The sequence below is a fragment of the Oncorhynchus mykiss genome, chromosome 10 (assembly GCF_013265735.2).
Source record: "Oncorhynchus mykiss isolate Arlee chromosome 10, USDA_OmykA_1.1, whole genome shotgun sequence".
NCBI classification, from domain to species: domain Eukaryota; kingdom Metazoa; phylum Chordata; class Actinopteri; order Salmoniformes; family Salmonidae; genus Oncorhynchus; species Oncorhynchus mykiss.
The window spans coordinates 69,280,827-69,293,470 of NC_048574.1; the positions used below are offsets into that span (position 1 = coordinate 69,280,827).

Consider the following 12,644-nt stretch of genomic DNA (forward strand, 5'->3'; position numbering starts at 1 on the left):
TAAATTTATGTTGAAACATTTTCATCTGTTTCTAAGGGACACTAATTCAATGCTAAAATGTACATTCTAAAATACAAACGTACCCTCCCACAACAGGGTCAAACTCTCTCAGGTCCTCCAGTGAGGGCTTGACCCCCACCATCTTCTTGAACAGGGCCAGAGGGAAGGGCAGGTGTACAATGTTGTGGTTGTACAGGGCCATGCCACACAAGACACCAAACAGGAAGTAGCTCTTCTCCTCCACTCTGGGCTGGTAGTAAGGGTAGGTGGCACATGAGCCAAGGCAGAGATCAAGAATAAACATGAGCAGGCACCATTCTTCTTCAAATAACTTTTATCTCCTTTGTTGTATTATGTTGTTGTCTGTATACTGCAATTCAGCTTTTAGTTGTGAATGTGTACAACTATAAAACCTTGGTACATCAGGAGGAGAGTAGGGAGTGATGGTGATTATACTTGTAAACAATTCTGTATTGATTAATACAGTGTAGATAGTGGCACTGCTGTAATGGTTGAATCTCTTTCTGTTGCTATTAACTGACTAAATGTATTTAGATTATTTTTAGAATATTATTCCATTACTCACCCATTTTAATTTGCTTGAGAGTGCAGTGATTTATTATACAGTAATGACATCATAATTCCCTAATTCTAATTCTTACCTTGGCAGGGAACCAGACCAGTGTCTTGGTGTCATTGTACATGAACATCTCAGACTCTGGTGCCAACAGCTCTTCAAACACATGGAGGAAAAAGTCCCTTATGTTGACGAGCGACAGCTTGATGTCCTCCATAAACCGCACCTGAGGGATAAAGCATCAGAGGAACGTTTAGGTTGAGTTCTGACATTGTCTTGTAGTCTTACGAAAAGCATTTCTTAATTCAGGTTGTCATAATTTTACCACAAGTTCTCTCTGGAAGTAGTCATGATCTGCAGCACCCAGTTGTCTGAAGGTGTCTTCGATGAGTGACGGGCGCCTTAAGGTCAACTGGAAGACTGGAGCAGGGGGAGATTCTGGGTTGTCTCGGAACGTTCCAGAAGGATACATCACTGTTAGCCGGTGGGTGAGATGGTGAACCACCTGCAATATATAAATATACACTCGTTAAAATTTTTTTTATGTCACTTGCACAAGTTCCCGTGAAATTACTTTCCTGCTTGCATTTTCCCAACAATGCAGTATTCAATATCAGTAGTACTATATATACACATATATATATTTTTACTGTTAAGTAGAACATAAACACAAGAAATAGAAATAAGAACACGAGAAAGTAAGTAAGCTATATACAGGGTCAGCTCCAGGGTCTATTTAGAGTGATATACAGACTGGTCTTTGGAAACCACTGGGTAGGCTATGGTACTCTTGAAAACAAAGATTCAATAAAAGGATATAAAACAGCCAGTGGAATAACACAGTATACCTTAGTAAAAAGTGCATTGTTGTTGAAAATCGCCATCTTGCAGATCAGACTCAACACAAATGGGTAACGGCAAAAGATGACTGGTGTCACCTCTGTGTCCTGGAAGTGACACAAAAGAAAAATGAAAGTGCATCTCAATAGTCTACATGGGTTCCATCTCTGTCTCATTCCATCAATCTGCACTGAAACAACTGGACAAGTGAAAACAGATTCCACCACTTTATCATTCTAACATTTTAGTAATTTACAGATGATTTGGTTATTTTATTACCTCCCTTGTTGACCAAAAGCGCCAAAGCTTCACATCATCCATAGGAATTACCCTATCAATGATCTCTTCCACATAAAAGGTACTGGCGGGAACTTCCTGGGTTCTTCTGGCCCTTTTGTTTGCCTTTGAAATAACATAATGTCAGCATCAAAATACATTTGCACATGTCCCTTGCACATGAGGAAGTGAACAGTTCACAATATGAAGTATGTTAGGGCATGATCAACAATAATGACAGAGACGGCAGAAAATGGTCAGGAGGATTATAAAAATGATTGACACAAACACGGACTCTGTGGAGGTACTTGAGGGCTTCCAGCAGGAATTTGACTCCGGGGTTGTGGGTAGCCAGAAGACCGTTCCTCAGCATGAATGACAGGGCATTCTTCCACATCAGAATGTGCTTAGTCATGATGGAAGGCTCCAGTGACGACCACCAGTCTTCTATAACATATGATACATGAATACAAGTCCAAAATATGTTAATTATATTGCCTGTGCAAAAAAATATTATCTTATAATATATGGTCATGTGTCACAGTGTCAGCTATGCTTCTATTATAATGCAATTCTTCAAAATGATACTGATGCCAAATTTGCTGATAAACTGAAAAGGTCAGATGTTATTTACTTAAAATTTTCATGGCCGTTTCATTCAGATCCTCAGCGATAACTATTGCTAAAGCCATGACCATGTTCATGACATTCTGGTCATCGTGGAGAAGAGGGATTGTGGGTAGTAGCATAAAGATCTCTGGTGACTTGATGACAGCTGCTGAACTGCAAAGAGTGTCCACCAGTGGCAATATATTTACCTATATGGAGAATATATATAGACATGAAGAGAGTTACATTATGCTATCATGATCCTCCATTCAAAATATATATTGATATTTAATAGATTGTTGATATTTGTTTAAGTCTTTGAAGAGTGAGTTAGTCTTAGCTGATTTCCTGATCCATGGGATGTTGAAGAGCTGATCAAAAGCCTGGCTAGCAGCCTCTAGGTCCACTCTTAAAGCTCCTGCAGCTTTAGTTGATGGAGACTCACTGGTAGAGGGTATAGCATGGGTAGCATGGGTATAGTATTATCATTGACACAACTGTACACACTGTACTGTACACACACAGTGTTCATTATAAACTATCCAAACATTCCATTTTAAAATAGCTTACCTGGCTTTGGTGAAACTGGCCACAAGACTTGAACTTGTTGAGAACATCAAGGATATTTCTCTGTTGGAACAAATGTGGACATATTTGATGTTTCAGTACAATTATACTACAAGAAATACAACTTTAAAATAAATGTTTTTTTATTTCATTTTGAGTTTGCTAGTTTTTTTTTTTTTAACTAGCAAATAACCTTTGTCTATGGTGGATTGTATGTTTTAATATTCAACGTAAATAAATATTATAATAAATGAACCTTTGCGCCTCTGAATTTCCTTGCTCCATCGTCAGCCATTTTTGCAGCTTGGCTTTATCTAACCTCCCGATTGGCTGTTCTCTTTCAGAACTCTACAAAGGAAGATAAAGCAATATAAGAATTTCAAATATCTCAAACATGAATTAGCTGCTTGAGACATTTAGAACGTTCCAGTCTCCCTTTTACTGAGGTATAAAAGGTCAGAAACATTACCTCAGCAGTGTAAATGAAGTTTGAATTCCATCCCACTGATATCTTCATGTCTGGTAAAAAAAAAAAAATGTACAGAAGAGGTTGTAGGGACATAAAATCTCGTAATGTGTTCTTACTCAGTCACACAAACACTACATAGTCAGTATGTAGCTGCATAATATAATTGAATATAATCAAATACAAAATAGAATAGAAGAGAATAGAATAGAATACACATTGTATCTGGTACCGTTGTGTATGACTGTTGCTGCCCCACCAGAAGCCCTTTCCAGCAGCACTGAGGTGGGTCGCAAGCAGCCCTCCGTAATGCCAGTCCCTAGCTGACCTTTGACCCCACTGCCAAAGGCCCAGAGTTGACCTGAGGACCCCAGCACCAGGGTGTGATGGCTGGCAGAGTTACAGTAAGACAAAAACACAGTCAGACTGAGAATGTTCAAGATTGGTTTCCTATCTGTTTATTATATGTGTATATATGTGTATAAGTAGCATTATGCTATTGGTCATTACCTGCCACATGCTATCTGTGAGGCCAGTCCATCCATACCCTCTACCAGTTTGGGTAGGAGTTCGTTAGCTGATGCGTTGTGCCCAAGCTGGCCTCGGCTTCCCTCTCCAAAGGTGAACACCTGTCCACCCTAAAGACCACAAAGAACCAGAACCAGTTGTTGACATGTCAAGGCCCAGAGTTGTTCCTGGTCTGGCCAGGTCAGGGCCCTAATCACTTCTTAAAGAGACAGTATAATAGTATTGAAGGGTCGACCTTTACTCTGGTGGCCCTGAGGCTTGATCTGTAATAACAGCCATAATCAGGACATATTCTGTATAACCTGTGACTTTCTATTCTGTAATAAACTGTAACTTCTCATTTAGTGTGAGACTGTATTCATGCACTCAGATAACAACTTGTATGGTTCATTGTGTATCCAGACGCTTGATCATTTGTTTTTCACCTCTGTTCAAGGTCATTTCATACAGCTTTATTTACCAATATGTGATGAATTGTATCTTCGAGAGGATGCCGACTTTGTGTGCAGAACTATCTCCCAGTGGGCCCACTGTTTAGGACATTAAATACTTTTTATGAACGAATGAACTGCCGTAGTATTTGTTTCCTTTCACACCAACATCTCCCTTGGGGCCTTCAGTAAAAATACAGTAATAGTATAATACCTTGGTGAGAACAACAGTGTCCCTCTCCACAGTAATAGTATGATACCTTGGTGAGAACAGCAGTGTCCCTCTCCACAGTAATAGTGATACCTTGGTGAGAACAACAGTGTCCCTCTCCACAGTAATAGTGTGATACCTTGGTGAGAACAGCAGTGTCCCTCTCCACAGTAATAGTATGATACCTTGGTGAGAACAACAGTGTCCCTCTCCACAGTAATAGTGTGATACCTTGGTGAGAACAGTGTCCCTCTCCACAGTAATAGTGTGATACCTTGGTGAGAACAGCAGGGTCCCTCTCCACAGTAATAGTGATACCTTGGTGAGAACAACAGTGTCCCTCTCCACAGTAATAGTGTGATACCTTGGTGAGAACAACAGCGTCCCTCTCCACAGTAAAAGTGTGATACCTTGGTGAGAACAACAGTGTCCCTCTCCACAGTAATCGTATGATACCTTGGTGAGAACAACAGAATGTGCCTCTCCACAGTAATAGTATGATACCTTGGTGAGAACTGCAGAATGTGCCTCTCCACAGCTGATGAAGAAAACCCCCAAGACTCTGAGAGCAGGCACAGCACAGATGTTGAACCGGCCTGGCAGGGGGAACAAGCATCATACAAGCATCATGCAATATTCCCACTCATTATAATACATCTGGAAAATGACTTAGTGGTTATAACAAAAGGAATCCAAGTTCAAATGAGAAAATTCTGGTGGATAAGCCTGATTAGCTTTTTATACAAGTAGGTACAAAGAGAGGTAGAGTGTCGTAGTACCTTTCTCATCCACACGGTTGAGTCCCAGCTGCCCAGCCCTGTTCGCCCCACAGCAGTAGACCAGGCCTGGGAGGGTGAGGGCCAGAGTGTGGGTTCCTCCGGCTGCTACCTGGGTCACTGGGACCCCTATGAGGGAGCGCACTAGGGCAGGTATGGGCTGCAGAGGGACTCCCTTCCCCAGGCCCAGCTGTCCATGGCTGTTCAGACCCCATGAGAACACCTGTCCTCCTGTAGAAGACAAAGAAATGACATATTACATTACAATTACATCACAACAATTCCAGAGTTACATTCTTTCCTAATAAATATCATCTCACTGTCCTTTTGATGTTCACTCTTAGAAAAAATAGTTCCAAAAGAGTTTTGGCTGTCCTCATAGGATAACCGTTTTAGGTTCCAGGTAGAACCCTTTTTGGCTCCAGGTAGAATCCTTCTGGTTTTCATTTAGAACCCTCTGAAAAAAGGGTTCTACATGGAACACAAAAGGGTTCTACCTGGAACCAAAAAGGGTTCTCCAACGGGTTCTCGTATGGGGACTGCTGAATAACCCTTTTAGGTTTAAGACAGCACCTTTTTTTCTAAGTGTAGTCTAACTGATGCATGTGGTTGTCATAGTTTAGATGGAATGCAGTCTGTGTGAGAGACATCAGTAGGTACAGTATGTTATACCTTTAGTCAGGGCCAAAGAATGGGAATTTCCACAAGCAACCTGTATCACTGTTATCGGCAAGGGCGAAGGTATTGGAACTGGTCTGTGAAAAAAAAAGGAGACATCTAGTACATTTTGTCTTTGTTAATGATCAGTGGAATCCAAAGGGGCTCTCATTACTTGACAATGTAAATCATGGATGATATTTAACTATCAATATCTATTTCATGTTTAAGTTAAAGGTTTCCTTGCCTTGGCCTGGGGGCTTTGGAGACAGTAGTAAGGGTGATGCCCAGCTGTCCCTCACCCCCTGCCCCCCAGGAGTAGACCTGTCCTGATGCGCACACAGCAACAGAGTGGTCCTGACCACAAGCCACAGAGACCACTACCCCCAGACCCTCCACTGGGGCTGAAACGGGTAGAACACATGCAGTTTAATTTGGATGTTCAATGTCTTAGAAAGGGTTAAATGCCAGAAATGCCATGGAATTTAATGCATGAAGGAGTCCAGTCACTTCATTGTTCCCTTTTTGTTAATAAAGCCCTACTACACAAGCTTCTGACTTACTTAATTTTGTTGTTAAAGTATAAAAACATGAGATCCCAAACCCTTTCACAGGGTTGGTTGAGTTTCCTCGGGTCCCCACCAAACTAGGTACGGTTGAAGTCGGAAGTTTACATACACTTAGGTTGGAGTCATTAAAACTTGTTTTTCAACCACTCCACAAATTTCTTGTTGACAAACTATAGTTTATGCAAGTCGGTTAAGACATCAACTTTGTGCATGACACAAGTCATGTTTCCAACAATTGTTTAAAGACAGATTATTTCACTTACAATTCACTGTTTCACAATTCCAGTGGGTCAGAAGTGTACATACACTAAGTTGACTGTGCCTATAAACAGCTTGGAAAATTCCAGAAAATGTACATAATTTGAGTCAATTGGAGGTGTAACTGTGGATGTATTTCAAGGCCTATCTTCAAACTCAGTGCATCTTTGTTTGACATCATGGGAAAATCAAAAGAAATCAGCCAAGACCTCAGAAAAAAAATTGTAGACCTCCACAATTCTGGTTCATCCTTGGGAGCAATTTCCAAACGCCTGAAAGGTACCATGTTCATTCTGTCTCCTAGAGATGAACGTACCTTGGTGTGAAAAGTGCAAATCAGTCCCAGAACAACAGCAAAGGACCTTGTGAAGATGCTTGTATAAACCGGTACAAAAGTGTCTATATCCACAGTAAAACGAGTCCTATATTGACATAACCTGAAAGGCCATTCAGCAAGGAAGAAGCCACTGCTCCAAAACCGCCATAAAAAAGCCAGACTACGGTTTGCAACTGCACATGGGGACAAAGATCGTACTTTTGGAGAAATGTCCTCTGGTCTGATGAAACAAAAATAGAACTGTTTGGCCATAATGACCATCGTTATGTTTGGAGGAAAAAAGGGGGAGGCTTGCAAGCCGAAGAACAACATCCAAACCGTGAAGCACGGGGGTGGCAGAATCATGTTGTAGGGTTGCTTTGCTGCAGGAGGGACTGGTGCACTTAACAAAATAGATGGCATCATGAGGAAAGAAAATTATGTGGATATATTGAAGCACCATCTCAAGACATCAGTCAGAAAGTTAAAGCTTGGTTGCAAATGGGTCTTCCAAATGGACAATGACCCCAAGCATACTTCCAAAGTTGTGGCAATCCTATAGAAAATTTGTGGGCAGAACTGAAAAAGCATGTGAGAGCAAGGAGGCCTAAAAACCTGACTCAGTTACACCAGCTCTGTCAGGAGGAATGTGTTAAGGTGCGTGAATGAGGACCCAAAAGCGAATTAACGTAAACAGAGTTTCTTTAATAACGAAACATACGTAGGCTCAGATGGACCGGCAGATTCCGACAGGACAGGACAAGGTTGCAGCAAACATGACGATAGTCTGGTTCAGGCATGAGTAACACAAACGAGAATCCGACAAAGACAGAAACAAAAACAGAGAGAGATATAGAGACCTAATCAGAGGGAAAAAGGGAACAGGTGGGAAAAGGGGTGAATGAGGTAGTCAGAGAAGACAAGGAACAGCTGGGGGAAAGAGGGGAAGAAAAGGTAACCTAATACGACCAGCAGAGGGAGACAGGGTGAAGAGAAAGGACAGAAACAAGACACAATATGACAATACATGACAGTACCCCCCCACTCACCGAGCGCCTCCTGGCGCACTCGAGGAGGAAACCTGGCGGCAACGGAGGAAATCGTCGATCAGCGAACGGTCCAGCACGTCCCGAGAGGGAAGCCAACTCCTCTCCTCAGGACCGTACCCCTCCCAATCCACTAGGTACTGATGACCACGGCCCCGAGGACGCATGTCCAAAATCTTACGGACCCTGTAGATAGGTGCGCCCTCGACAAGGATGGGGGGGGGGGGGGGGGGAAGACGAGCGGGGGCGCGAAGAACGGGCTTAACACAGGAGACATGAAAGACCGGGTGGACGCGACGAAGATATCGCGGAAGAAGAAGTCGTACTGCGACAGGATTAATGATCTGAGAAATACGGAACGGACCAATGAACCGCGGGGTCAACTTGCGAGAAGCTGTCTTAAGGGGAAGGTTCTGAGTGGAGAGCCAAACTCTCTGACCGCGACAATATCTAGGACTCTTAGTTCTACGCTTATTAGCAGCTCTCACAGTCTGCGCCCTATAACGGACAAGTGCAGACCTGACCCTCTTCCAGGGGCGCTCGCAACGTTGGACAAAAGCCTGAGCGGAGGGGACGCTGGACTCGGCGAACTGAGATGAGAACAGCGGAGGCTGGTACCCGAGGCTACTCTGAAAAGGAGATAGCCCGGTCGCAGACGAAGGAAGCGAGTTGTGGGCGTATTCTGCCCAGGGGAGCTGTTCTGACCAAGACGCAGGGTTGCGAAAAGAAAGACTGCGTAAGATGCGACCAATAGTCTGATTGGCCCGTTCTGCTTGACCGTTAGACTGGGGGTGAAAGCCGGAAGAGAGACTGACGGAAGCCCCAATCAAACGGCAAACGGCACTCCCTCTAAAATTGAGACGTGAATTGCGGACCTCTGTCCGAAACGACGTCTGACGGAAGGCAAAGAATTCTGAAAACATTCTCGATGATGATTTGTGCCGTCTCTTTAGCAGAAGGAAGCTTAGCAAGGGGAATAAAATGAGCCGCCTTAGAGAACCTGTCGACAACCGTAAGAATAACAGTCTTCCCCGCTGACGAAGGCAGTCCGGTGACAAAATCTAAGGCGATGTGAGACCACGGTCGAGAGGGAATGGGAAGCGGCCTGAGACGGCCGGCAGGAGGGGAGTTACCGGACTTAGTCTGCACGCAGACCGAACAAGCAGCCACGAAACGACGCGTGTCATGCTCCCGGGTGGGCCACCAAAAACGCTGGCGAATGGAAGCAAGCGTACCCCGAACGCCAGGGTGGCCGGCTAACTTGGCAGAGTGAGCCCACTGAAGAACGGCCAGACGAGTAGGAACGGGAACGAAAAGAAGGTTCCTAGGACAAGCGCGCGGCGACGGAGTTTGAGTGAGTGCTTGCTTTACCTGCCTCTCAATTCCCCAGACAGTCAACCCGACAACACGCCCCTCAGGGAGAATCCCCTCGGGGTCAGTGGAGGCTACTGAAGAACTGAAGAGACGAGATAAAGCATCAGGCTTGGTGTTCTTAGAGCCCGGACGATAAGAAATCACGAACTCGAAACGAGCGAAAAACAGCGCCCAGCGCGCCTGACGCGCATTAAGTCGTTTGGCAGAACGGATGTACTCAAGGTTCCTATGGTCAGTCCAAACGACAAAAGGAACGGTCGCCCCCTCCAACCACTGTCGCCATTCGCCTAGGGCTAAGCGGATGGCGAGCAGTTCGCGGTTTCCCACATCATAGTTACGTTCCGACGGCGACAGGCGATGAGAAAAATACGCGCAAGGGTGGACCTTGTCGTCAGAGAGGGAGCGCTGAGAAAGAATGGCTCCCACGCCCACCTCTGACGCGTCAACCTCGACAACGAACTGTCTAGAGACGTCAGGTGTAACAAGGATAGGTGCGGATGTAAAACGATTCTTGAGGAGATCAAAAGCTCCCTGGGCGGAAACGGACCACTTAAAGCACGTCTTGACAGAAGTAAGGGCTGTGAGAGGAGCTGCCACCTGACCGAAATTACGGATGAAACGACGATAGAAGTTCGCGAAGCCGAGAAAGCGCTGCAGCTCGACGCGTGACTTAGGGACGGGCCAATCAATGACAGCTTGGACCTTAGCGGGATCCATCTTAATGCCTTCAGCGGAAATAACAGAACCGAGAAATGTGACGGAGGAGGCATGAAAAGAGCACCTCTCAGCCTTCACAAAAAGACAATTCTCTAAAAGGCGCTGGAGGACACGTCGAACGTGCTGAACATGAATCTGGAGTGACGGTGAAAAAATCAGGATATCGTCAAGGTAAACGAAAACAAAGATGTTCAGCACGTCTCTCAGGACATCATTGACTAATGCCTGAAAGACAGCTGGAGCGTTAGCGAAGGAAGAACCCGGTATTCAAAGTGCCCTAACGGAGTGTTAAACGCCGTCTTCCACTCGTCCCCCTCCCTGATGCGCACGAGATGGTAAGCGTTACGAAGGTCCAACTTAGTGAAAAACCTGGCTCCCTGCAGGATCTCGAAGGCTGAAGACATAAGAGGAAGCGGATAACGATTCTTCACTGTTATGTCATTCAGCCCTCGATAATCTATGCAGGGGCGCAGGGACCCGTCCTTCTTCTTAACAAAAAAAAACCCCGCTCCGGCGGGAGAGGAGGAGGGGACTATGGTACCGGCGGCAAGAGCTACAGACAAATAATCTTCGAGAGCCTTACGTTCGGGAGCCGACAGAGAGTATAGTCTACCCCGGGGGGGAGTGGTTCCCGGAAGGAGATCAATACTACAATCATACGACCGGTGTGGAGGAAGAGAGGTGGCCCTGGACCGACTGAACACCGTGCGCAGATCGTGATATTCCTCCGGCACCCCTGTCAAATCACCAGGCTCCTCCTGTGAAGAAGAGACAGAGGAAACAGGAGGGATAGCAGACATTAAACATTTCACATGACAAGAGACGTTCCAGGAGAGGATAGAATTACTAGACCAATTAATAGAAGGATTATGACAAACTAGCCAGGGATGGCCCAAAACAACAGGTGTAAAAGGTGAACGAAAAATTAAAAAAGAAATGGTTTCGCTATGATTACCAGAAACAGTGAGGGTTAAAGGTAGCGTCTCACGCTGAATCCTGGGGAGAGGACTACCATCCAAGGCGAACAAGGCCGTGGACTCCCTTAACTGTCTGAGAGGAATGTCATGTTCCCGAGCCCAGGTCTCGTCCATAAAACAGCCCTCCGCCCCAGAGTCTATCAAGGCACTGCAGGAAGCTGACGAACCGGTCCAGCGTAGATGGACCGACAAGGTAGTGCAGGATCTTGAAGGAGAGACAGGAGTAGTAGCGCTCACCAGTAGCCCTCCGCTTACTGATGAGCTCTGGCTTTTACTGGACATGAAGTGACAAAATGACCAGCGGAACCGCAATAGAGACAGAGGCGGTTGGTGATTCTCCGTTCCCTCTCTTTAGTCGAGATGCGGATACCTCCCAGCTGCATAGGCTCAGCACCCGAGCCGGCAGAGGAAGATGGTAGTGATGCGGAGAGGGGGGCAACGGAGAACGCGAGCTCCTTTCCACGAGCTCGGTGACGAAGATCAACCCGTCGCTCAATGCGAATAGCGAGTTCAATCAAGGAATCCACGCTGGAAGGAACCTCCCGGGAGAGAATCTCATCCTTTACCTCTGCGCGGAGACCCTCCAGAAAACGAGCGAGCAAAGCCGGCTCGTTCCAGCCACTGGAGGCAGCAAGAGTGCGAAACTCAATAGAGTAGTCTGTTATGGATCGATTACCTTGACATAGGGAAGACAGGACCCTGGAAGCCTCCTCCCCAAAAACAGATCGATCAAAAACCCGTATCATCTCCTCCTTAAAGTCCTGATACTGGTTAGTACACTCAGCCCTTGCCTCCCAGATTGCCGTGCCCCACTCACGAGCCCGTCCAGTAAGGAGAGATATGATGTAGGCGACACGAGCAGTGCTCCTGGAGTAAGTGTTGGGCTGGAGAGAAAACACAATATCACACTGGGTGAGGAACGAGCGGCACTCAGTGGGCTCCCCAGAGTAACACGGCGGGTTATTGATTCTGGGCTCCGGAGATTCGAAAGCCCTGGAAGTGGCCGGTGGATCGAGGCGGAGATGGTGAACCTGTTCTGTGAGGTTGGAGACTTGGGTGGCCAGGGTCTCAACGGCATGTCGAGCAGCAGACAATTCCTGCTCGTGTCTGCCTAGCATCGCTCCCTGGATCTCGACGGCTGAGTGGAGAGGATCCGAAGTCGCTGGGTCCATTCTTGGTCGGATTCTTCTGTTAAGGTGCGTGAATGAGGACCCAAAAGCGAATTAACGTAAACAGAGTTTCTTTAATAACGAAACATACGTAGGCTCAGATGGACCGGCAGATTCCGACAGGACAGGACAAGGTTGCAGCAAACATGACGATAGTCTGGTTCAGGCATGAGTAACACAAACGAGAATCCGACAAAGACAGAAACAAAAACAGAGAGAGATATAGAGACCTAATCAGAGGGAAAAAGGGAACAGGTGGGAAAAGGGGTGAACGAGGTAG

General features: G+C 45.7%; 1 protein-coding gene across 1 annotated transcript in view; it reads right to left on the reverse strand.

Annotated features, from left to right (window-relative positions):
- Positions 1–12,644, reverse strand: part of LOC110498631 — a 38,137-nt gene that overhangs the window by 24,284 nt on the left and 1,209 nt on the right. The window contains exons 2-18 of the mRNA XM_036989376.1: positions 6,186–6,342; positions 5,954–6,036; positions 5,285–5,512; positions 5,010–5,101; positions 3,846–3,973; positions 3,568–3,725; positions 3,339–3,388; positions 3,126–3,217; positions 2,873–2,932; positions 2,644–2,746; positions 2,328–2,511; positions 1,989–2,140; positions 1,697–1,819; positions 1,426–1,524; positions 903–1,082; positions 663–803; positions 84–250 (exon numbers count right to left, since the gene is read on the reverse strand). Coding sequence (XP_036845271.1) covers positions 84–250; positions 663–803; positions 903–1,082; positions 1,426–1,524; positions 1,697–1,819; positions 1,989–2,140; positions 2,328–2,511; positions 2,644–2,746; positions 2,873–2,932; positions 3,126–3,217; positions 3,339–3,388; positions 3,568–3,725; positions 3,846–3,973; positions 5,010–5,101; positions 5,285–5,512; positions 5,954–6,036; positions 6,186–6,342 — 2,197 coding nt within the window. The remainder of the gene's footprint in view (positions 1–83; positions 251–662; positions 804–902; positions 1,083–1,425; positions 1,525–1,696; positions 1,820–1,988; positions 2,141–2,327; positions 2,512–2,643; positions 2,747–2,872; positions 2,933–3,125; positions 3,218–3,338; positions 3,389–3,567; positions 3,726–3,845; positions 3,974–5,009; positions 5,102–5,284; positions 5,513–5,953; positions 6,037–6,185; positions 6,343–12,644) is intronic.